This window comes from Mustela putorius, unplaced genomic scaffold, assembly GCF_011764305.1.
Source record: "Mustela putorius furo isolate JIRA1106 unplaced genomic scaffold, ASM1176430v1.1 tig00003845_pilon_pilon_pilon, whole genome shotgun sequence".
Classification (NCBI taxonomy): Eukaryota; Metazoa; Chordata; class Mammalia; order Carnivora; family Mustelidae; genus Mustela; species Mustela putorius.
In genome coordinates, this window is record NW_025421998.1 from 55,084,324 (window position 1) to 55,110,634 (window position 26,311).

The following is a 26,311-nucleotide window of genomic DNA, read 5'->3' on the forward strand; positions in this document are numbered from 1 at the left end:
GTGCTATAAACATTTTCAGAAAACAAGTTGCTACAGAATCCTTTTTTAAAGATTTTATTTTTGAGAGAGAGAGAGAGAGAGAGAGCAAGCATACAAAGCCGGGAAGGGGTAGAGAGAGGGGCAGAAAAAGACTCTCTGCTGAGTGTGGAGCCTGATGTGGGGCTGGATCCCAGGACTCAGAGATCATGACCTGAGCTGAGGATAAATGCTTAAATGACTGAGCCACCAGGTGCCCCTAGAGAATATCTTTTAAGGTTGAAGAAAATCAATTTAAAAAGTTTCCCTAAACTGGGGACTTTGGGAAGATGGGGATTCCTCCTTTCCCTGTTCCTGTGCTATCCATTTTTCCTTATTCCCATTTTTCCTTATTCCCATTTTAAGTACAACTAAAAACTCTGGATATTTTATATACAAACGGATCTAGAAGAGAAAAAGTCAGAGTGGCTAGGGACCTCAGGACACAGTAGTTTGATCCCAGTGTTTTTGTTTCTGGTTTTTTTTTTTTTTGTTTTTTTTTTTTTTTAAGATTTTACTTTTTTATTAGAGAGAACAGAGCAAGAGAGATCACAAGAGTAGGGGTGGAGGGAAGTAGGCTCCTGCCATGAGCAGAGAGCCCAAATGGCGCTTGATCCCAGGATGCCAGGATTATGACCTGAGCCAAAGGCAGATGCTTAACCAACTGAACCACTGATGCACACCCGTTTTGTTTTGTTTTAACCTCATATAATCCGGACTTAGAGCTGAAGAAGCCAGTAACCTCCCCAACAGAAACCTGTTCTTGTAGCTAAGAAAGGGAGAGCTTGGCAAGACAGAAAACTTTTAGACAATAACAATTCTCCAGCCAGACATCACAGAAAAATACTGTGCCTGTACCACCACCTGCATGAGCAAAGACCAGATGGGGAGCCTATGTTTCCACCCTGGTGATGCTATAATGAGGCATCCAACATCCCCTCCCTCATGGTACCAGTGGAGACCACGTGGGGAGCCATGACTTCCATGCTCACCTGGCAGTAATGAGGTCCCCATCCCACACCCTCTTGAGTGATGTCAGAGAGTCTTAATGGAGAGTCAGGACTTTCACTATTGCCCAGTAGTCTGGAGGCCATCCCCACCATAGTATTGGTGAAGAGTTCTTGGGGACCTGGAACTCCTACTTTCATTCAGTGATAAGGAGCTCACCACTCTCAGGTGACAGTGGAGGCTAAATGGGGAACTTGGACTTCTTCCACTTGCCAGTAGTAAGGGAGCACCTCTCTGCCCTTCCACAGTGATATCAGAGAAAACCATGTAACACAGGAGGTTTAAATAAGATAGAGGATCTCGTACACTAATATGTAAATGTCCAGTTTTTAAATATAAATCACTTGTCATACCAAGTCATACCAAGAATTGGGAAAATTTAAAATTAAAAAATTTAAAAAAAAGAATTGGGAAAATCTTTAAATGAGAGAAGATAATCATTGGCAGGTGTTAGAATTATCTGAAAAAGATATTGAAAAAGCAGTCATTAAAAATGCTTCAGTGAGGGTGCCTGGGTGGCTCATTTGGTTAAGTAGCTGCCTTCAGCTCAGGTCATGATCCTGGTGTCCCAGGATCGAGTTCCATGTCGGGCTCTCTGCTCAGTGGGGATTCTGCTTCTCCCTCTGACCTCTCCCCTTTTGTGCTCTCTCATTCTCTTTCTCTCTCTCTCAAATAAATCTTAAGAAAAAAATGCTTCAGTGAGAAATTAATGAACATAGAACAAATGAAAAGATAGCCTCAACAAAGGAATAGAAAGTCTCAGCTGATAAATAGAACATATAAAGAAAAACCAAATGGAAGTTTTTGAATTGAAAAGTACAGTAATTGAAATAAAAAGCTTAGCAGATTGACTTAACAGAATGGAAATGAAAGAATCAGTGAACTGGAATATAGAACAATATAATTACCCAATCTGAACAAGAGAAAAAATAGACTTGGAAAAAAAACCCCAGAGATTTAAAAACCCATGGGACTATAACAAAAGATGTAACATTTGTGTCATTGGAGTTTTGGAAGGAGTGGAGAATAAGGGCAGAGCCGGAAAAGTACTAAAAAAATAATGGTTGCAAGCTTCCTAAATTTGGTGAGACATAGGTGATTGAACCCTAAGTAGGGTAAGCCCCCTATAATCCATGTCAAGATATATCATAATTAAACTTCTGAAAACTTAAAGAGCAACTAGAAAAAAAATCTTAAATGCAACTAGAGGAAAAAAAATGACACCTTATTTATAGTGGAAAAATAATTCAAATAACAGTCCATTTCTCATCAGAAACCACTGAGGCCTAAAGGAAGTGACAAAATATTCTTCAGGTGCTGAATTCAGTACAGAATTCTAGGGGCACCTGGTTGGCTCAGTCAGAAGAGCATGTGACTCTTGATCTTGTGGTGTTGAGTTCGAGCCCCATGTTGGGTGTAGAGATTACTTAAATAAATATATTTTTTAAAGTAACAGATTTCAGTAGCCAGTGAAAATATCCATCAGGAAGGAAGGGGGGATACCAAGGACCTTCTCAGATGAAGGAAAAAAGTAGCAGCCCTAATCTAAGAGATAGCAAAAGTAAGTACTATAAACAGAAAAAAATGAAAGGAGGGACCTTGAAACTATCAGGAAGGAAGACAGAACCCAGCAAATAATGGGCACCTGGGTGGCTCAGTGGGTTAAGCCGCTGCCTTCGGCTCAGGTCATGATCTCAGGGTCCTGGGATCGAGTCCCGCATCGGGCTCTCTGCTCAGCAGGGAGCCTGCTTCCCTCTCTCTCTCTGCCTGCCTCTCTGCCTACTTGTGATCTCTGTCTGTCAAATAAATAAATAAAATCTTAAAAAAAAAAAAAAGAACATAAAAAAAATAAAAAAAAATAAAAATAAGGGTAATTCAATAGATTTCTTCTTCTTGAGTTTTCTAAACTATGATGGTTGAAGCAAAAAATTATAACATGGATGTGATTCTAAATGTATGTATAGGAAATATTTAAGGCATTATAAATGGAGTAGCGTAAAAGGATGATGTATTAGGATTTTCTAGAGCAGAGAGAGATTGTTGGACTTTAAGAAATTGGCTTATACTATTGTGAGGGCCAGAAAGTAAAAATCTGCAGGATAGGCTGATAGACTGAAAATTCTGGCAAGAGTTGATGTTACAGTCCTGAGTTTGAAGGCAGTCAGTCTTGAAGTAAAATTCCTTCTATTCCAGGAACCTCAGTCTTTTTTTCTTAAGGTCGTCAGCTGATTAAATGAGGTCCACTCACCTTATATTGAGTAATCTGCTTTACTTGAAACCTACTGGTTTAAATGCTAATCACATGTTAAAATGCCTCACAACAACATGTAGATTGGTGTATTTTCTAGGCACTGTAGCCTAGACATAAAATGACATAAATGCCTCACAACATGTAGATTGGTATATTTTCTAGGTACTGTTGCCTAGACATAAAATTGACATAAAAAGAACAATCAACGGTAAAGAGAGGTGAAGCTTATTTATTTCACTCAAGTAAAATGACTGTGATAAATTAGGTATATGATGTAATATCTAGAGCAACCACTAAAACTTTACAAAAAGATATATTCAGAAACACTACTGATAAACTAAAAAAAGAATTCTAAAAAAATATTCTAAGTAACCTACAAGAAAACAGGAAAAAGAAAATAGGGATGTTAAAAACAGAAAAAAACCCACCCCAAATTAAGTGGCAGACTTAAGTCCTAATATGTAACAATTACATTAAATATAAATATTCCTTTTTTTTTTTTTTAAGATTTTAATTTATTTGAGAGTGAGTGAGACCAAGAGAGATCATAGAGGGAGAGGGAAAAGTAGTCTCCACTGAGCAGAGGGCCAATGTGGGGCTAGATCCCAGGTCCTGAGCTGAAGGTCAACTGAGCCACCTATGTGCCCCTAAATATAAATGTTCTAGATATACCAGCTAAAAGACATTGGCAGACTGGATTAGGAAGTGTGACCCAAGTATGTGCTCTCTGCAAGAAACTCATTTCAAATTTATTAATATTGGCTGACTGAAAGTAAGAGGATGAAAAAAGATATATCATACAAACATTAATCAAAGGAAAGCAGGAGGGGTTCCATTAATATCAGATATAGCAGACTCAGGGCAAAGAAAACTAGCAAAGTCAGAGAAGGACTTTGTATAATCATAAAAGGGTCAAACCACCCAGAAGAAATAATTCTAAATTTGTGTCTACAAAGTGGTAGAATTAAAAGGAGAAATAGGTAAATCCATAATTATAATTGAGACCTTAAACACGCCCCTATTGGGAACTGATAGAACTTCTTAGAAAATCTGCAAAGATACAGAAGATCTAAAGAATATAATCTAACCAGTGGGATCTTATTTATGCATGTAGATGCTCCATCAACAGCAGCAGAATATACCTTTTTTTTGAGTCCTTCAAATAGTTACCAAAATAGATCATATGGGCCATGGAACAAACCTCAATCCATTTAAAGTAATTAAAATCATACAGAGTGTGTTCTCTGACCACAATAAACTCGGACTAGAAATCAATAATGGAAAATGTCTAGTTGGAAACGAAACAATACATTTCTAAATAATCTATGGATCAAAAAAGAAGTCTGAAGGGAAATTTAAAATACAATATAAAAATTACGGGAGCGGGGAGCTTGGGTGGTTCAGTGGGTTAAAGCCTCTACCTTCGGCTCAGGTCATGATCCCAGGGTCCTGGGATCAAGTCCTGCATTGGGCTCTTTGCTCAGCGGGGAGCCTGCTTCTTCTTCTCTCCGTCTGCCTCTCTGCCTCCTTGTGATCTCTGTCTGTCAAATAAATAAATAAAATCTTTAAAAAAAATTTGGGAGCTCTGTAACTATTAGGGACATTTAATTTATAGTTTAAGAACTCCCCAAAAGAAATCTCTATGCCCAGATGGTTTCACTGGATAATTCTGTCAGAAGTTTAAATGGGAATATCAATTCCACACAGTCTTTTCCAGAAAATAGGAGAGAACATTTCTCAGTCCATTTTATGAAGATAGTATAATCTGCTCCCCCAAATCAGATAAAGATAGTTTAAGAAATGAAAACTAGGGGCACCTGGGTTGCTCAGTGTGTTAAGCCCCTGCCTTCGGCTCAGGTCATGATCCCAGTGTCCTGGGATCGAGCCCTGTATCTGGCTCTCTGCTCAGCAGGAAGCCTGCTTCCCTCCTCTCTTTCTGCCTGCTGCTCTGCGTACTTGTGATCTCTCTCTCTTTCTCTGTCAAATAAATAAAATCTGAAAAAAAAAAAAAAAAAGAAATGAAAACTATAGACCAATATCTTTCAGGAATAAAGTTATGAAAGTTCTTAAAATAGCAAACAGAGCTCTGCCACATATAAGAGGAATTTTTTAAGATTTTATTTACTTATTCGAGACAGGGAGAGGGACAGACTCGGGTAGAGCACAGACCCGTATGAAGAGCTTCATCCCAGGACACTGAGATCATGAACTGAGCTGAAATTAAGAGTGGGTTGGTTAACTAAGCCACCCAGGGACCCAGAAGTTAACATCAAGAGTAAGTGGTTTATATTCCAGGGATGCAGCCTGGTTCAGTTTTTAAAATCAATGTAGTTTATCATATTAACAGGCTAATGAGAAAGAAGTAGGTATTACTATGAAAGGGTAATAGGGATTTTTGTGAGATGGAAGTATTCTGCATTTTGACCGTATTGATGTCAGTATTCTGGTTGTAATGTTGTATATAGTTTTATAAGATGTTACCATTAGGGGAAACTCGGTAAAGTTACAGGAATTTCTGTATTTATTGCTTTCTACAACTATATGTAAATGTATAATTATCTCAAAGTAAAAGAGTTATTTACCATTAAAAGGCAAGCCAAACCTATGAAATGAGTAGTTTTTATATTCTAAATATGTTAAAGCAAAGTTAATTTCAGAATACCTGTTAGAAGTGATTTTGATGTGGCTGTTTAAAATTTAGCTTATTCATTTTTTTTTGAAGATTTTATTTATTTGAGAGCGAGAGAAAGTGAGAGATAGCATGAGAGGGGGCTAGGGTCAGAGGGAGAAACAACTCCCCACTGAGCAGGGAGAACATTGGGGGACTCAATCCCAGGATCCCCCGGGATCATGACCTGAGCTGAAGGCAGTCACTTAACTAACTGAGCCACCTAGGCATCCTAAAATGTAGCTTATTTATGGTATATATCATTTAATTAATAAGTTCATTTTTCAGCTTTTCTCATTTAAGAAAAATTAGGCTTATTTTATGTCTCTAGGCATTTAATTTTTATTTAAGATTTAACAGCAACATAGCCAAATCTGTTCATGAGGTCTAAACAGTGTGTCTTATATTTTGAAGTAAAGAAGTAATAAAATTTTCATTGAATAACACGATTTATTCAGCACTCAGTGGGAGAAGGTGGCCTTATTAGAAATGTAAAAGATTTGGGGCGCCTGGGTGGCTCAGTGGGTTAAGCCGCTGCCTTCGGCTCAGGTCATGATCTCAGAGTCCTGGGATCGAGCCCCGCATCGGACTCTCTGCTCAGCAGGGAGCCTGCTTCCTTCTCTCTCTCTCTGCCTCCCTCTCTGCCTACTTGTGATCTCTCTGTCAAATAAATAAATAAAATCTTAAAAAAAAATAGAAATGTAAAAGATTAAACAATTAATGTACATTTAATTATAGAGTTTATGAAGTTTTTGAAACCACTTTTACTTAACAGTGCTGTCTTTGTTCAATTTAAATTAGTTCATATTTCTTAGAAAGTATTCTTTTTTTATTGTTAGTAGCTTCATCAAAGTAATTCACTTTTATAATTCAGAAGAGACTTCTAAGCTTTCTTCCTTGTACCATTAAGCTGATGTTGTCAATGGTAAAAGATCAGTTTAAATTTGAAAAACATTAATAAGGCAAAGTTCTTGCTTTATATATTAAATACTTTCATTTTCAGTAGTCATTTTGCATTTTACTACATTTTGTTCCTTTTTTTGTGTACATACTTGGTTATCTTATTTTATATCTGCCTGTCTTCTATGTAATAGATTTGAGGCAGCTCATAAGCATACTAACAGTAAAACCTATTGAGATACAAGTAAGAGATAAAGCAGAGAGACCCTAAGTATGGGGTTTGTGAAGGCATGTATATTTGCAGTTTGTGTGCTGGTCTAGGGCCTGGTTGCCTTCAGATTTGTTACTTACCCTTTCTGTCTTCTGTTTTGTATCTCAAGGAAGATTGATTTGAGTAGGTAGTGTTTCCCAAGTTCCCAAATTAGTGAGCTTCTGTTTGGCCAGTGGGGCATTGACAGTTCGGAAAGTAGTAGGAAGGGAAAGGCCTTAGGGTATTTTTCTCCCCCTGTCTCTGCCTCCCTTTCTGCCTCCCTCTCTTGCATAGTTCCTGCTTCTCCTAGACTGCCTGCCTTGGCTTTATTTTCCACTGGGTGGCCTTGGACTTGGGCTCTGGTTACATCACTGCTTTCTCCCTATGTTCCATAAGCCTTGGCATGATAGTGGCTTCCTGCTGTGCCTCATAGTCCCTGATTATGTTTAGTGTAGTTAAAATCTTTTTATATGCAATATTTTTAGTATATTTAATAGCATTATATCCTCCTTTTGGTTTTTGTGTACGGTGACATAATTGGGCTAGGTATAAATTTTGATGGTATCTCTGTCTTTGTCATAGCTTATTTTTTCTTTCTTTCCTTTTTCTCTAATCTATTTTGATCTATTTGATTAATCTATTTGATTTCTTCTTCCAGAATAGGGAAACTTAAAGCAGAAGTAGAACCTTAAAGGGTCTTATTTCCCCAGGGCATCTGGATGGCTCAGTTGGTTAAACATCTGACTTCCAGGTTATGATCTTGGGGTCCTGGGATCGAGTCTCATATTGGGGGTGGTCCATGCTCAGTGGGGAGTCTGCATCTCCATTGCCCTGTGCCCCTCCTCTGCCTGTGCTCTGTCTAATAAATAAAGAAATGCTTTTTTTTTTTTAAAGCGCTTTATTTCCTAAATCTGATCCTTTACATCAATCTCAACAGTGATATCACCTAACAAACACATGAATCAGACATTCAGGAAATGTTTATTTCAAGAATTTGTTGAGTGTCCATTGGGTGATAGGTATCAAAATGGTGAGCTGAGAGTAAAAGGATGGATGTGATACCTCTTTCAGGTAGCTTTTAGGGGTTCTCAAAAGGGGCAGGAAAGGAATTACAATTGCCAACACCTTCAATGATAAGGCTTTATGGAAAAGTACTGTGGACTCCCATATAATATAAACATGTAATTCCCATAAATATGTAATCCTATCAGATGGCAACATAAAATTATATTGTGAATTTAGAGAAAGGGAATTTTGGTACATTAAAATAATTGCAAGTTCAGGAAACAGTAGTTTTATTTTTGTTTGTCAACTAACTGATTTTATATTATGGAGCAAAATGGTTAAAATCTGAGCTTTTTGTAATGTTTTATTAAAACAGTTGATTTTAGGGATGCCTGGCTCAGCTGGTTAAGCCTCTAACTCTTGATTTCAGCTGAGGTTATGATCTCAGGGTTATGAGATTGAGCCCTAGATAGGGCTCTGAGCTGGACATGGTGGCTGCTTGAGGGTCTCTCTTTCCCTTTGACCTTCCCTCTCATGCATGTGTGCCTGTGTTCTCTCTTTTTCTCAAAAAATCAAACCAAACCAAACCAAAACAAAAAACAAAAAACCAAACCAAAAACCCAACCCCAGTTGATTTTAGAATATCTGGAAGGGTATATTTAACAATTTAGGACATTTTTAAAGTAAAATTACCATATAGATGTTTCACATTAGTTCTGCCTTTTCCTTTGGTTGTTATTAAACTGTAATTCCAATCAATGATTAGGCTGTACCTTTGTAATTCAGATCATACCTCAGCTTGGTGTCAAACATCCTAGGGCTTTAGCTTCATTTCATATTAACATGCTGATAGACAACTCCCACCTCCACACCAGTCTGTTCTACCTAGACCTTTCTGGCCTATGTTGCTACCTCTTCAAATATACAGGAAGTAACCCACAGGGAAAACAGATCCTTTAGTATTGTTGCTGAAGGATTTTTAAAAAATATTTAATTCTCTCCTATTTATCTAATACTATTGTAACTCTTGATTGGAAGGTCTTAAATATTGTTTCCTCTTCCTGGTCTTTTATTTTGAAAAACTTCAATCTACAGAAAATTAGGGAAAATTGTATAATAAACATCCAATATCTTTCATCTGTACACACCATTTGCTAAAAACTAATCTGTATTTGTTTTTATTTTTCCTCCTCTCTACAAATGTATATGCTCTTTGGGGTACAGTTTGACATTTCATCCCTGAGTACTTCTTGTCACAGGATTTTTCTTATACTTTTTTTTCCTTAACTATTTCCACCAAATTAGAATATGTAAGTTCTTTTGATGAATGATGCCAGAAGATACACTTCTTGGGAAGTCTCATTCTTCCATGCCTAGACTTCCTCCAAATAAAGTTTTCCCCTCACTTTATCTTACATTGATTTTTTTGTTTTATTTTTCATAAGTATTTTCTAATTTTTAAAATTTTTTTTTATTTTAACGATTTTATTTATTTATTTGTCAGAGAGAGAGCGAGCAAGAGTGAGCACAGGCAGAGTGGCAGGCAGAGTCAGAGGGAGAAGCAGGCTCCCTGTGGAGCAAGGATCCCGATGTGGGACTCTATCCCAGGACGCTGGGATCATGACCTGAGCTGAAGGCAGCTGCTTAACCAACTGAGCCACCCAGGTGTCCCTCTAATTTTTTTAATAAGCATTTTCTAATACCCTCTACCACTATCCACCACTACTACACTCACTACTCCTTTCTGATATTTTTTCACTTTGTAAACATTGTGATATATATATATAACACAAAATTTGCCATTTTAACCATTTTTAAAGTATATAGTTCAGTGGCATAAATTATAGTCATAGTGTTGTACAACCATTACAAATAACTTTCTGAAACTTCCATCACTCTAAACAAGAAACTAACCATTAAGCAAGAACTTACCATTTCCCCATTTCCCTGGCCTTTGGTAACCTGTAATCTACTTTCTGTCTTTATGAATTTGTCTATTCTAGATAGTTCACATAAGTGGAACCATATATTTATCCCTTTTTCATCTGGCTTATTTCACTTTGTATAATGTCTTTAAATCCATCCATGTTGTAGCATGTCTCAGAACACCATCTGTTTTGGAGCACCTGGGTGGCTCAGTCAGTTAAGTGTCTGACTCGATTCTAGCTTAGGTCATGATCGTAGGGTTGTGAATTGGAGCCCTGCATGGGGCTCTGAGCTGGGAACCTGCTTAAGATTCTCTTCCTCTTCCTCTGCCCCTCTCCCATCTAAAAAGAAAGAACATCTTCCCTTTTTATGGCTAAATAATATTCCATTACATGTATATACCACATTTTGTCAATCTCTTCATCTATTGGTGAACACTTGGGTTGTTTCGACCTTTGGGCTATTGTGAATATTGGTGTACAAGTATCTCTGAGTCTCTTTTCAATTTGGGGGAATGTAAACAAACCTAGGAGTACAATTCCAGGGTCATGTAGTAATTTTATGTTCAGCTTTTTGAGGAACTGCCAAACTGTTCTCTGCGGTGTCTGTACCATTATATATTCACATCAGCAGGGTATGAGAGTTCCAGTTTCTCCGTATCTTACCAGTGCTTATGTTCTTCTAAAAATTTTTTTTGTTGAAGTATAATTAACATATACAGTGTTATTTTATTAGTTTCCAGGTGTACAATATAATGATTCAACAATTCTGTATGTTACTTAGTGCTCATCAAGATAAGTGTACTCTTAATTCTCTTTTATCTATTTTACCCATCTCCCCTACACACCACCCCTCTGGCAACCACCAGTGCTCCGTATTTGCAAATCTATTTTTTTGTCTCTTTTTTTCCTTTGATCATTTGTTTTGTCTCTTAAATTCCACATGTGAATGAAATCATACGATATTTGTTTGGTATTTTTCTTTTTCTGTCTGACTTACTTCACTTAGCATTATATTCTGTATCTCCATCCATGTCATTGCAGATCATGAGATTTTAGTCTTCTTATGGCTGAGTAATATTCCATTGTATATATAATACATTTTCCTTATCCATTCGTCTGTGGATGGACACTTAGGTTGCTTCCATATCTGCGCTATTGTAAATAATGCTGCAGTAAACATAAGGGTGCTTATATCTTTTCAAAGTAATGTTTTTGTTTTCTTTGATACATACCCAGTAGTAGAATTACTGAATGATATGGTAGTTCTATTTTCAATGTTTTGAAGAAACTCCATGCTATTTTCCACAGTGGCTGCACCAATTTGAATTCCCACTAAGAGTGTATGAAGGTTTCTTTTTCTCCACATCCTCACTAACACTTTTTTTTTTTTTTTAAAGATTAGTTATTTGAGAGAGAATGAGCAAGAGAAAGCATGATAGGGGGAAGATAAGGGGGAGAAGCAGACTCTCTGCTGAGCAGGGAACCCGACATGGGACCTGATTCCAGGACTCTGGGATCATGACTTGAGCCGAAAACAGTTACTTAACCAACTGAGTCACCCAGGCGCCCAATAGCTCATTGTGGGTTTTTTAAAATTAAAATTTAAATTTTTTAAAGATTTTATTTATTTGAAGGAAAGAGAGAGCATGAGCAGTGGGGAGAGGGAGAAGCAGGCTCCCTGCCAAGTGAGCAAAGAACAAGTCCTGATGTAGGACTACTTTCCTGGACCCCAGGATCATGACCTGAGCTGAAGGCAGATGTTTAACCGACTAAGCCACCCAGGCACCCCTCTCATTGTGGTTTTGATTTACATTTCATTTCCCTGATGATAAGTTATGTTGAGCATTTTTTCATGTATCTGTATGTCTTCTTTGGAAAAATGTCTATAATGGTCTTCTGCCCGTTTTAATCATTTTGTTTTTTTGGTGTTAAGTTGTATAAATTCTTTATATATTTTGGATATTCACCCTTTATTGGATATATAATTTGCACATATCTTCTCCCATTCAGTAGGTTACCTTTTTTGTTTTGTTGAAGAATTCCTTACCTGTGCAAAAAGCTTTTTATTTTGGTGTAGTCCCAATACGTTAATTTTGCTTTTGTTTCCCTTGCTAGAGAAGACCTATCTAGAAAAATGTTTCTATGGCCAATGCCAAGAAAGTACTGTTTATGTTTTCTTGTAGGAGTTTAGGTCTTACATTTAGGTTTTTAATCCATGTTGATTTTATTTTTATGTATGATGTTAGATATGGTCCAATTTCATTCTTGCGCATGAAGCTGTCCAGTTTTCCCAGCACCATTTGTTGAAGACACTTTTTCCTATTGTGTGTTCTTGCCTCCTTTGTCATGGATTAATTGACCATATAAGCACAGATTTATTTTTGGAGTCTCTCTCTCTGTTCCATTGAGCTATGTTTCTATTTTTGCTCCAGTACCGTGCTGTTTTTCCCTTTCTTTGATTATAGCCATCCTAGTAGGTTGAAGTGGTATCTCATTGTGATGTTGGACATCTTTTCTTGTGCTTATTATCCATTTGCATATCTTATTTGGGGAAATGTCTATTCAAGTCCTTTGCTCATTTAAAAAATTGGGTTCTTCATCCTTTTGTTGTTTAAGGGTTCTTTAGATATTTTTGAGATTAAGCCCTTGTCAGATACACGATTTGCAAATATGCAAATATTGCAAAAATGTCTTCCATTCTGCTTGTTATTTTCACTGTCTAGTTAATGTTCTTTGATGTCCAAAAGTTTTAAATTTTGACGAAGTCCAACTTGTTTTTTTTTTATTTTGCTTGTGCTTTTTCTGATCTCTCTGTAACAGAACCATCAACAAACTTATCAATTGTTGTTAGATGTTTGTTAGGGCTTGACTTGCTTTTATTGTTGAGGATCAGCAAAAAATAACAATATTAGTTGCCACTTACTGAGTACCTCATATGTACTAGGTGCCTTTGGGAAGCTTGAAAAAACAATTCTAAAGAAGAGCCATAATTTCATTCTTTCCAGGTAAATCTTATCAAAACTCCTTAACCTCTCAAGGAGATACAAACTTTGCTGTCATCCTGGAAGAAATTTACGTCAGTACCACTGCTAGTATCTGTGGCATCTGCCCTGAATCCTGGGCTCCCCCACTCATACACCCACTTCAGCTTCTGGAGGATCCAGGTTTCTTGTTTCTGCATTTCTTTGAATTTCTTGCTGAGCTCATCTGGTTTTTACCTTCTCTGCCTTGTCTACAGTCATCTTTACAAACTGCTTAAGGGAATAAAATTTTGAATCAGACTTTAAATGTATTTGATTGCACTAGAAAAGTGAGTTACACCTTATAACTCTTTATAACTCAACTCCTCTTTTAGGAAGCTCTGTATGTGATGCCATTGATTAAAATTGGGGCACCTAGGTGGCTCAGTGGGTTAAAGCCTCTGCCTTTGGCTCAGGTCATGATCCTAGGATCCTGTGATCAAGCCCCTCATCGGGCTCCCTGCTCGGTGGGGGGCCTGCTTCCTCCTCTCTGCCTGCCTCTCTGCCTACTTGTGATCTCTGTCAAATAAATAAGTAAAATCTTTAATTAAAAAAATGTTAGGTTTTTCCTATGTGTAGTATGAGTGCTTTGTCTCTAGTATATTTTCTGTCTGATGACTCAGTAATATTTCACTTTCCGTTCCCTGTTTGGACTAGAAAAATACAAATATGAAGTGCTCTATCAGTGTTTAAATAGTTTATTCTGATTTCTTCCCCTAGCGGATCTGAAAAGAACAATCGCTGTCCTTTTAGATGACATTTTACAACGCTTGGGAAAGCTGGAGAACAAGGTTGACTATATAGTTGTGAACGGCTCGGCAACCAACACTACCAATGGCACTAGTGGAAACCTGGTGCCAGTCACCACAAATAAAAGGATAAACGCATCTGGCAGCATTAGATAGCAGTCGAAGGTCACGTGTGCTGCTACATCCACCATGGAGTATATCCTATGGCAGAAAGCTTTTCAGTTGCTGGCTAGGATAGAATAATACTGTACAATAAAAGCCCCACGCGTTTCTGAGGAATGTGCTGGATCCACAGAACTCTAATTCTGTACATAAATTTTAAAAGTTATTAGTTTGCTTTCAGGCAAGTCTCCTCGATGCTGTACTATATCCGTAAAGGGAATTTGGTAACATGGTTGATGTAGTAAGCAGGTAGGTGATCTTTGTATAAATCTTTTGTGATTGAGATCAAGGGGAACCAAAAACACTGAAAGTCATGGGTTCATTTCTAGAAAATATTTATTTAAATATATCACATGTTTTTTAGGCAAGTGGAGAATGTTGTTATTGAATCATTTTGTCATTTGTTCTCAGTAGGTGTAACTGTTAGACTAATACTATTAGAAAATGTGCTTACTTCAGTACTATATTTTGTTACTCAGATTATGAGCAGAGAAAGGAAGTATAATGTTGAAAATAAGGTTTTGAAGTTATGACCCAAAGAATGTCTTCATTTGCACTATCCTTCAGAATAACTGGAGGTTAATTATTGTATATTTTGAAAAATTACATTTGTGAGGGTATAATCTTGAAATGGTTAATAGCCACTGTCTATAACCTCGTCTAAACATTGAGACAATTAAGTAACAAAAAAATACTAATCTCTAATCTCATACATTACATTTTCTTACATATATCCTGAAGAATAGAAGATATTTTTATGATGAGATTAAAAATAAGTAAAGTATTCATGATCTTTCACATACATGAATATTAATTAAAAAGTTTAATCCTTTGAGTGTCTGTGTTATGTGGAAAGTACATTATTTCCTTGTTTGGGTAAATTTTGCTTTTGTTATGTTGGCAGTGGAAGGGGAGACTGGGATATTTGTGAGACTGGGATGCTTAAGGTCTTTAGCTGGGTGTATATAATAAAGGTATTTGTGCTGCATTAAATTGCTTGGAAAATGTTGACATTATATAAGAGTATCTGGCTTTATGAAATCGTGGATTGTGTAACAGATACATTAGGTATTCATTTTATATAATGACCACTTAAAAACAGTTAAGAGCATTTAAAATATAATTTAAGTTATGAAGATTGACTCTTCAGGAAAACAGCTATTGTATATAGCACAAGAGATCCTAATCTTGGATAATTCTAGGATAGAGCAAAGTACACCTTTATTTAAATTTCCTTTGTAGCAAATTTAATTGCCATATGGTGCCCTATATTTCATAGTATTTATTCTCTATAATAACTGCTTAAGTGCATCTAGCTTCTAGATTTAGGCTATATTGAATTTAGTTTTGGATATTGTTCGTTATAATATGCTACCACACATAGTAGCAATAATTATAATGCTTTATTAAAATAAGTATGAGAAAATACTGTTTCATGAAAGGTAACTTTCTAAATTCTTTTCTGTATACTTTATGTGAAGAAATTAATTCCATACCATTGCTGGGTGAAGTTTGGAGTAATTGTTCAGTCTTACTAGATGTGGACATTTTTGTTTTTTGTTTTTGTTTTCAGGGATGAAATAAAATATATTATTTGTACTTAACAAAGTGTTATAAGATTTTTTCTTTAATGGTTGTTGTAGATTTAATATGTGGTAAATGATTGAAAGGAATCTTAGATAAACTGGGGTTTTTCTCCTATCAACTGCAGATACCTTTTTTGAAAGAACACAATCCCTGGTGGCTCAGTCAGTTAGGTGGCCAGTTCTTGGTCTTGGCTTGGGTCATGATCTCAGGGTCCTGGGATCCTCAGGGTGGTGAGATTGGGCCCTACATCTGGATCCACACTCAGTGTGGAGTCTGCTTGAGATTCTCTCTCCTGCCCACTCATGCTCTCTTTCTCTCTAAAATAAATAAATCTGTAAAAAGTAAAAACTCAATAGTAAACTTCAACTTGAGGGTACAAACCTAGGAACCACCTCTGATCATAATCCCCAGACTTGGTTCCGTCAGTTCCTGAGCTCAAACTCTCTTATCATGAACAAGGCAATTTTCCATTTTTTAAAAAGATTTATTTATTTGAGGAGGGAGAGGGAGAGAGCAAACCCTCAAGCAGACTCCCCACTGAGCATGGAGGCTGCCTGGGGCTTGATCTCAGGACAATAGTCAGACACTTAACCCACTGAGCCACCCAGGTGACCCTACTGTTGAGTTTTTAAAAGTCATACAATAGTATTTATATTTTCCATTAATCAGAACATCAGCATAGATAGGCCATCACTAAACATTCTAAAAACTTTCAGATTCATTTCAGAGTTCCTTTGGGTTATTTCAGAATATCTTTAAGGGAGTATACTGGCAAAAAAAAAAAGTCATTTAAACATTATTTCACATAGTTAATGATACCTTGGGTCTCATTTGTCTTCAAGAAATACTTACGACCTTGACTGTGGAGTTAGGTAGACTATAGAGGCTCAGGTGTAACTTTTTTTTTTTTTAAGATTTATTTATTTTAGAGAGAGAGCATGTGCACTTGCGCGCTTGTGCATGTGGGGAGGATGAGGGGCTGACAGAGGGAGAGAGCGTCGCAAGCAGGCTCCACCCTGAGTACGAGCCCAATGTGGGTATCAATCTCCACCCTGAGATAATGACCTGAGCCTAAACCAATGGACTGTGCCACCTAGGTGCCCCTCAGGTCTGCCTTCCAAGTGACACCATGTTCTTCCTTCTTTTGAATTTATAGAATATGCCTCATCTTATTTCTGTCTCAGAAGGCTAACAATGTTAATAACTTGCATAGGAACCTGACTTGTATGTTTGGTTTAATTGCAAACTGTGTTCCATTTTTAACCAAACACTTTAAGCTGAATAGCTATCAATGTCGTTATAATGGTTTCTTTTTCCTTTTTTTTTTTTTTTTTTAAGAGAAGTGTTTCCTTGAAAAGGGGACATGATGTGTAGAAAAGGGCTTCCTGGGTAGCTCAGTAGGTTAAGCCTCTGCCTTTGGCTCGGGTCATGATCTCTGGATCCTGGGATCGAGTCCCGCATCGGGCTTTGCTAGGTGGGGAGCCTGCTTCCTCCTCCTCCTCTCTTTCTCTTTCTCTCTCTCTGCTTGCCTCTCTGCCTACTTGTGATCTTTCTCTGTCAAATAAATAAAATCTTAAAAAAAGAAAAGAAAAGGGGACATGATGTAATGAAAGAGACATGAATAAATGAATGAATGAATGAATGAATTGAAACAATTTTTTAAATAATTGAAAGCCCTGAATGATTCGTAACTTTTGGTTGGGGGAAATGGTAGAGTTTATCTTTTGAGAGAACTAAAGAACTAGAGAGTAAAGAAATGAATATGAAAATGAGAATAAATACAGAAAACCAAATGGAGGGACAAATCTGACATCTTTCTGCCTATAGATAACTGCTGTTGACACTTTAGTATATAACTGTGAATCTCATCTCTCCTGCCCACACACACTATTGTCTTACCATTTCTACTTAAAATAAAATCCAGTGTTCTCACTGTGGCCTGAAAAACCCTAATTTGCTCCTGTCTGCCTCCTTTTTTTTTTCCCCCCCAGAGATTTTTATCTATGTATTTGACAGACAGCAAGAGAGGGAATACAAGCAGGGAAAGTGGGAGAGGGAGAAGCAGGCTTCCCACTGAGCAGGGAGCTCAATGCCAGGCTCGATCCCAGGACCCCAGTGCTGGGCTCAATCCTGGGACCCTGGGGTCATGGCCTGAGCTGAAGAAAGATACTTAACAACTGAGTCACCCAGGTGACCCTATAAAGGTTTTTCTAAAAATGTTTTTAAGGTTTTACTAATGTCTTTCAAACATATTTCCAGAATGTCTTTAGGACCTCCTTCGAGTCCTTAGGTCGAGTATAACTTCATGTTGCTTGTAACTGATGATTAGCAGCATTGTTCATTCGAGTAAAACATCTTTTAAAAAATATTTTATTTATTTGTCAGAGAGAGAGAGGGAGAGAGCATAAGCAGGCAGAGTAGCAGGCAGAGGCAGAGAAGAAGCAGGATCACTGCCAAGCAGGGAGCCCTATGCGAGGCTCGATCCCAGGACCTAGGATCGTGACCTGAGCCAAAGGTAGCCACTTAACCGATTGAGCCACCCAGGCATGCCAAGTAAATCATTTTTCATTTAACTTTCTCAGGTGCTTAATTCATCCACCTACTCATCCTTTCTTTAATATTTACTAATTTTTCAGACAAAGAGATAAACTATGGTTCTGAGCAGTCTTTTTTGGTGGGAGGCTATCACGGTAGACATAGTAGCGGGGTTGAGGGAAGAAAACACTTTGAGCCATGGGTGTTTGGGAATTTACACATAACATTAGGTTATGTTCAATTTTGAGATAAATTTTTTTTGTTTGCTTGTTTCTCATCTTCATGAGTTTGAAAGGAGAGTTTCTTTTCTTTGAATCTGAATTGGGAATTTCAGTCTAAAAGCCTTGAGTTGCTGATTAAAGCAGAAGCAGGGAGGCACAGAAAGGGGACTGCTAGGTAAGGGCCCTTGGCTTGCCTCCTTGTGGAAGCTCTACACCTCCTATATTAAAATTATTCAAAACTGGGATGTGCTCTGGGAGGAAAGTTTTACGGCAGGAAGGATTTGGAGGATTTGTTTTTAATAATGCCTCCTCCATTCATTGGGATCATTATGGTCATGTGATTATTGAGCAGCTACTAAGGACTGTGCCGTGTACCATGCTCTTCATGCACAGTATCATGTTTGATCTTCAAAACAACTTTGTGAGGTTCTACTACTCCCCTTTTCTAGATAAGGGACTGTGGTGCAGAGAAACTGGGTATGGGGGTTGTGGTCACAGATCTTAACATACAGCAGAGATTCAAACCCAAAAGATGCAATTGACCACCATGTCTTACCCTCTGTTCTGCTAATCTCGGTTTAAGTACATTCCATCTTGTTCTAAGGGCATAGGAATTCCTCTCCTTTGATTCAAAAGAGAGATCTGCTTCTCTCTTCACTCCATACTTGGTTCTTAGAGGCCTGGGTCAACAGTGAGCACAGTCTGCAGGGCATCATGCAATATGCATTTGGCGCCTGATCGCCAGGGTTTGGGGATCAGAGGAGGTGAACTCATTCCTGGAGATCTGGTTTGGAGCACAAGGCTACTGTATTGGGGAGTTTATAAACGAGCCTGCTATGCCATAGTAGTGTCTCTTACATCCAATCTTAGAATAAAGGGAAGGGAGGTCTTGGCTCATTGCATATTCTTCCAGGGTGAACAGGATCTTCTCAGTCTACCCTCAGGGCCATTTCTTGTGCCCACCATGGGATTCAGGCTGCCATCAACCCACCTACAGCAGTTCTCTGTCACCATAAAATCTAGTACTAAGATTTTATTCTCAAGGCTCAGGGATTTTTCTGGTGCCAAAATACTTAAATTTTCCGGTTCCTAGAGGCTAGACAAAGTGGACTTCAACACCACTCTCTTGGTCTATTTTCCTCCTTATAATCTCTTTAGGTTTAACAAATGGACCTGATGACTCTGGAAGAAATCTGAGATTGTCTCAGTAACGACTTGATAGCATCTGATTTAAGAGTTTCACATAGTATCTCTTGAGTTTTCTAAAATATTAACAAAGCCTTAAAAACACCTAGCCATTTCTCCAAAGTTTGCCTGTTGATTTGAGAGCATTTTATTCTATTTTTAAAATACGTATTTGTTTATTTGAGAGGGGGAGGGGAAAAGGAAGAGAGAGAGAGAATCCCAAGCAAACTCTGCTGAGCAGGGAACCCAAAGTAGGTTTGATGTTTAGACCCTGAGGTCATGACCTGAGCAGAAACCAAGAGTTGGATGCTTAATCTGTTGCACCACCGGGCGCCCCAAGATTTGAGAGCATTTGAAATTACAGAAGCTCTGGATCCACCTGTGCTTTCTGGTCCACACACCAGTCATCAGACTGGAATTGACCTAAACAGTTACATGGAAATCCTGCTTTTGAGCATTGTCCATTATTACTCACCCCATACTTTTTCTTTTCTTTTTTAATTTCACTTATTTATTTGACAGACAGAGATCACAAGTAGGCAGAGAGGCAGGCAGAGAGAGAGAGAGAGAGAGAGAGAGGAGGAAGCAGGCCCCCCGCTGAGCAGAGAGCCCGATGCGAGGCTCCATCCCAGGACCCTGGGATCATGACCTGAGCCAAAGGCAGAGGCTTTAACCCACTGAGCTACCCAGGTGCCCTATTACTCACCGCATATAATATATGGGGAGTTGTTTGGTCTTCCCCTGAACCTGATGTATTTAAAAAATGTAAAGAATATAAAGACTGCTTATGGCTAACTGTGAGTGCCTTTTAGCTACAAATACCCCTCTCTTCTTAGCTTCCAGGCTAAGAAATGCTTGGAGGAAGAAAGCTGGTAGAAGCTGGGGGGAGGGTGTTTTTGATATATTAATGTAGTTTATTCTCTTTTTCTCTTCAGACAGGCTGCTGTCATTTTCTGCTTTGGAAAATAACTAAGTGGTACTTGGAATTAAAGTCTCCCAGGGAAAGTGGTATGACTCTTGAGAATTTTAAGATAAAATCACTTTCTGTCTCTCCGCATGACTTAATTCTTTTTATCTTCTTTCCTAAATATCATGTATTAAAAGCAATATTGGGGGCTGCTGGGTGGCTCAGTGGTTAAGCATCTGCCTTCAGCTCAGGGCATGATCCTAGGGTCTTGGGATTGAGCCCCGGATTGGGGCTCAGCGGGAAGCCTGCTTCTCCCTCTCCCACTCCCCTGCTTGTGTTCCCTCTTTCACTGTCTCTCTCTCTCTGTCAAATAAAATCTTTAAAAAAAAAAAAAAGCAATATTGGATTTTAAAACAGTACTAAATAACCATGGTGAAGAGCAGAAGAAAGGTAGCTCTTTCTCTGTTTAAAACAAGTGACTTTTCTGACACAGAGTGTCAGCTCAGGGCCTGAGAGACCACAGAAGTAGTTGTTCTGCCCAAATTTTCCTGAGGCTGAAAAAGAAGCCAAGGCCACAACTCTTAAAGGAGGCAATTTTTCCTATTGTTGATTAGGACTCAGTTAACTTCACCAGGGAAATGACTGCCTTGGATCCTTCTTTGACTCTCTGGGAGATTTAAGCTACACCTTCCATCCCTCTCTTCTTGGAGGTGTCTGCGCTTTACATATATTGGTGCCAAAGTGGGAAGAATCAGTTTCTTCACAACTCGGGCCAGAAGGAAAGTATTTCCTTTGCTTCTGCAAAACCAAAATAACTAGTATTTCTTGCCTACAATGAGGCCTGAGTGCCAGTCACTTGGGAATGGTGTTCCAAACCTAGGCACTGCTGGGACCCTTCCACCATCTTAGAAGGTAATGTTGGAATTCCAAACTGATGAAGCCCACCCCAGAACTGGACCTAAGTCCTATTGTTTCCTCTTAGTCAGGTTTGCCTCTCCTGTTTCCCATCATACAGTCTAGATTTGTTCCTTTCCATTTCCTTGCCTGCAATGCTTGGTCCTTTTCTTTGATGTACTCTCTCGTTTTACCTACTTAGGATTCCAAGTTTCTGGTTCCCAACCTCAAAGGATTGATCCTTTTTCTCTGGGATCTCCTCTATCACTTGTTGGCTCCGTGACCCCAGTTAGTCATTTGTGCTCCTGCCTCTGTCTGGAATGCTTTATCTCAGCTCTTTGCATGAGTGGCTGCTTCTCATTCTTCAAGTCTCAGCTGAAACACTACCTCCATGGACGCCTTCCCTCACAACCCCTTCTAAAGTAGGAGGCTTTTTTGTATGTTCAGAGACTGTCAGGTCCCTGCACCTGGCTGCTCTGCCCTCTATTTCTAGAATGATAATCTATTCATCTTCATGAGTTTGAAAGGGGGGAAAATGTCCCTTTTTGCTCATTTCTTCAAAACTGAACTGGGAGATTTGGTCCAAGAGTATTGAGTGTACAGTAGCTGGCACACACTAAATATTGAATATATTCTGATAGATGGGTGTAATTTAAGTAGGATGTTATCAAACGTTTTATCCTAGTTATTTCTATGTGTAAAAAAGTCATTATGTATCCTATTTTATTTTTAAAATTTTATTTATTTATTTGACACACAGAGAGAGAGAGAGAGAGAGAGGGAACACAAGCAGGGGCGTGGGAGAGGGAGAAGCAGGCTTCCCGTCTAGCAGGGAGCCCGATGCAGGGCTCCATCCCAGGACCCTGGGATCATGACCTGAGTTGAAAGTAGATGCTTAACAACGGAGCCACCCAGACACCTCTCATTATGTATCTTAATAAAGAAAAGGAATATTGTTTTGAAGTTGTTTTTAAAACTTTAGATTTTTATGGAGTGCCTGGGTGACTAGTGGGTTAAGCCTCTGCCTTCAGCTTGGGTCATGATCCCAGCTTCCTGGGATAGAGCCCCATATCCGGCTCCCTGCTCAGCGGGAAGCTTCCATTCCCCCTGCTTGTATTCCCTCTCTTGCTGTGTCTTTCTCTGTCAAATAAATAAATAAAATCTTTTAAAAATTAAAAAAAAAAAAAACTTTAGATTTTTAAAGTTAAAGTTGAGAAAATTTGATTCTTCCATTGCTTTAACAGTATGACTTTTGGCAAAAATGTCATTTCTGATTCAGTGTATCCAATTCCAAAGCATTGATGATGCTGTCCTGTGTGACCCCATGGGGTTTGGTTTACAATAAACAGAGTGTGTCTAAAACTCTGTGAGTTTCTTAAGAAGAAAATATTTAAAGAATAACCAGATTGTTCATCTCAAGTTCCTAGCTTGAGGCCTTGTACAAAATAGGTGTTCAATATTTATTTGTTAATTCTACACGAGAAAAGGAGTCTGGACTAGCACATAGAAAGCAATAAAAAGATACTCATATTTCTAAAATTTTTATATCACAATGCAGTCTATATCCAGGACATATTTTCTAAAAAAAAAAATGTAAGAACTACATAATGCAATGTTGAAATGACAGGTTATGATTCATTAGGAAGATATGATATCAATTTAGTGGGTTGTGACCAGGATTTTGAAGTAATGGAATAAAATTGAAATATCCAATTTTATCGTAAGTAATAAGGGTAAGTGTTTCTTGAAACTTTTGATTCAGATCTCTGTGAATGTATTTCCCGAGTCAAGATGTAAAATGTGTTTCTTAGGTAAGTTGAGGTTTAAAAATTTTTTTAAATCGTACAGATTATAATTGAAATGGTGTTGTCCTTATTTTGCTTGATTTAAGAAGAAAAATAGTTGGTACAGAATTCTAGGTTTGCTGCTAGCAGCAAGGAGAAAAATAAAATTCGATACTGGAAAAGTCATATAGGACCTTTTTTTTTTTTACCCCTACCTTAAGGAGATAATTAGAAGAGACTAAAATGCACCCGCTTCACTGATAAATGCATGTCATGTTCTGGGAGATCCTTGGTCAAATTTCTCTTTATAGAGTCACCTAGGTGGCTCAGTGGGTTAAACCTCTGCCTTTGGCTCAGGTCGATCTCAGGGTCTGGTTCTCTGCTCAGCAGGGGGCTTGCTTCTCCCTCTCTCTGTCTGTTTCTCTGCCTACTTGTGATCTCTCTCTGTCAAATAAATAAATAAAATCTTTTAAAAAACCTTCTCTTTATAGACCTACTATGAAACTAACGACTTTCTCAATTTTTATTGAAAACAAATGGCACTATCAACTAGTATTTTAAGCTACACGAAGAACTGTACACATCCTATCCTGAAGTCTAATTGTATGTATTGCTTAAAAGGAATGAAAAATTTTTAAAAAATTTCCTGTGCCAAGTCCCTTTCTTTCTACAAATTATGCTTGCTTGCTCCTTAATATATGTACTTGGAGAAAGCTTCCTCACTGGACCTGCTTCAAAAAAGGCAACAGAGTTTTAACTTTGTTTTTAACATTTCATTATGAACATTTCAAATCTGCAGCAAGGTTGAAATATGTCCAGTGTCTAGATTTTACCATTTTTTGTTAAACTTTACCACATTCATCCATGAATCCATGTTGTTTATGCTTTTTTTTTTTTTAAGATTTTATTTATTTATTTGACAGATCACAAGTAGGCAGAGAGGCAGGCAGAGAGAGAGGAGGAAACAGGCTCTCCGCTGAGCAGAGATCCTGATGTGGGGCTCGATCCCAGGACCCTGGGATCATGACCTGAGCCGAAGGCAGAGGCTTTAACCCACTGAGCCACCCAGGCGCCCATGTTTATGCTTTTTGAAACAAATTACAGTTATCGGCACACTTCCCTGAGGTACTTTAGCTTGTGTATCATTAGCTAGAGTTCAGTATTTAAGGTTTTCCATTGGGTGCAACATTTATATATAATACAATGCACAGATGTTAAGAGTACATTAGCTGAGTTTCAACAAATGCATTAACCTGCTACAAACTCCTATTTTTTTTTTAAAGATTTTATTTATTTATTTAAGAGAGAGAGAGGGAGAGCAAGATCTGGGTTGAGGGGGAGGGGCAGCAGGAGAGAGAGAAGCAGGCCCCCTGGGGCTCATTCCCAGGTCTCAGATCATGACCTGAGCTGAAGGCCAATGCTTAACTGATTGAGCCACCCAGGCACCCCCCCACACACTCATATTATATAGAAAATTACCATCACACCGAAGACCCCTCACACCTTTCCTTGTCAAATCTTCCCCATTCCGTCCGCCTCCAAGGCAAGGTTTTCCACTATAGATTAATTTCACCTGTTTGAGAATTTCATGTAAGTGGAATCATGCAGTGTGTACTCTTGTGTCTATCTGCTTTACTCGTCATCTTGCTTTTGATTTTCATTTATACTGTTGAGTAATATTTCATTGTATGAATGTAACACAGTTTGTATATTCTTTCTCCTATTAACGAACATTGGGCTGTTTCTAGCTATTATAAATAAAGCTGCTATGAATGGTTTTTTGGGAAATTTCTTAATAGAAGTCTTTTGTGAACATAAGTTTTCATTTCTTTTCTAGGAATGAAATTACTGGGTCATATGGTAAGTATATTAAGATACACATTTTTTTTTTTCTGAAGTAGTTGTGCCATTTTACATTCTCACTAGTGATCCAGAATTTTACATTCTCACTGGTGATCCAGAATTTTGACTGGATGTCTCCAACATTGCCTCATGATCAGGGTAGGTAATAGCTAATAGAAGGTTCCTTGACAGTATTCTAAACCAAGTTGCTAACTGGTTCCCTGGGAATAATTGTGTATATTTTCGCTTGTATTACAGATTTATTATACAACTCTGAGGTACCTAGTTAGAATTAGCTTTTATTTATTTATTTTTTAAAGATTTTATTTATTTATTTGACAGACAGAGATCACAAGTAGGCAGAGAGGCAGGCAGAGAGAGAGAGAGGAGGAAGCAGGCGACCCGCTGAGCAGAGAGCCCGACGTGGGGCTCCATCCCAGGACCCTGGGATCATGACCTGAGCCGAAGGCAGAGGCTTTAACCCACTGAGCCACCCAGGCGCCCCTAGAATTAGCTTTTAATTTCTGTTTCATATTCCTGCCAGTTTGTATGATTTTCCTTTTATTCTGTTAATATAATGAATTATGCTGATTTTCAAATATTAACCAATTTTCTTTCAAAGTTGTAATGTATTGTTCTTTTTATGTGCTGTTAGATTCAATTTGCTACCATTTTGATTTAGGGATTTTTAAACAATAGATTTATGAGATTTATGAGAAAAATTGGTCTGTAATTTTCTGTTCTTATAAATCCTTTAATTTTGGTGTTGAGGTTATTCTGGTGTCATAAAACAAATTGAGAAGTATTCTTTATGAGAGTATGTTAGATTGATGTTATTTCTTTGTTAATTTAGAAGTTGCTAGTGAAGGGGGTGGGCTTGAGATTTCTTTTGGTGAGGGTCTGTATATATGGGTTCATTTTTTTTAACAGGTGTAGAGCTATTTAGATTTTATTTATTTTACTTATTTTTTTAATTAATTAATTTTTTAAAAGATTTTATTTTTGAGAATCTCTGCTCAGTGTGGGGCTTGAATTTAGAACCTACATGTTCTACCAACTGAGCCAACCAGGTGTTCCTATTTTGATTTTATTTTTGTGTACATTTTGGTAAGTTGGTCTTTCCCTAAATTTTTCTTGTTCATTTAAATTTTCAAGTTTATTGGCATTCAAGTTTATTGGCATTAATATCTTACTGTTTTTTAATATCTATAGTATGAATTGCAATGATGTTGCCCTTTATTTTTATTTGTTTTTGCTTTGCTCTTTTTTATGCTTTGTTCTTTGATTATTTCTTAGTTAAAAGGTAGGATTTTATACACATTGTGACATGATTTATGCATTTTAAAAATATGTTCTGGAGATGATTTCACAGCAGTATTCAAGAGATTTTCCTTTTTTTT

The 26,311-nt window shown here is 37.8% G+C and overlaps 1 protein-coding gene and 1 pseudogene across 7 annotated transcripts in view; both read left to right on the forward strand.

Moving 5' to 3' along the window:
* CCDC126 (coiled-coil domain containing 126) overlaps nucleotides 1–15,560 on the forward strand; it is a 50,005-nt gene extending 34,445 nt beyond the window's left edge. For all 7 annotated transcript variants that reach the window (XM_045062783.1, XM_045062788.1, XM_045062786.1 and 4 more), the window contains one exon: nucleotides 13,766–15,560. In XM_045062783.1, coding sequence (XP_044918718.1) covers nucleotides 13,766–13,950 — 185 coding nt within the window. In that variant the 3' untranslated portion in view covers nucleotides 13,951–15,560. The remainder of the gene's footprint in view (nucleotides 1–13,765) is intronic.
* LOC101681961 overlaps nucleotides 14,186–26,311 on the forward strand; it is a 28,297-nt pseudogene continuing 16,171 nt past the window's right edge.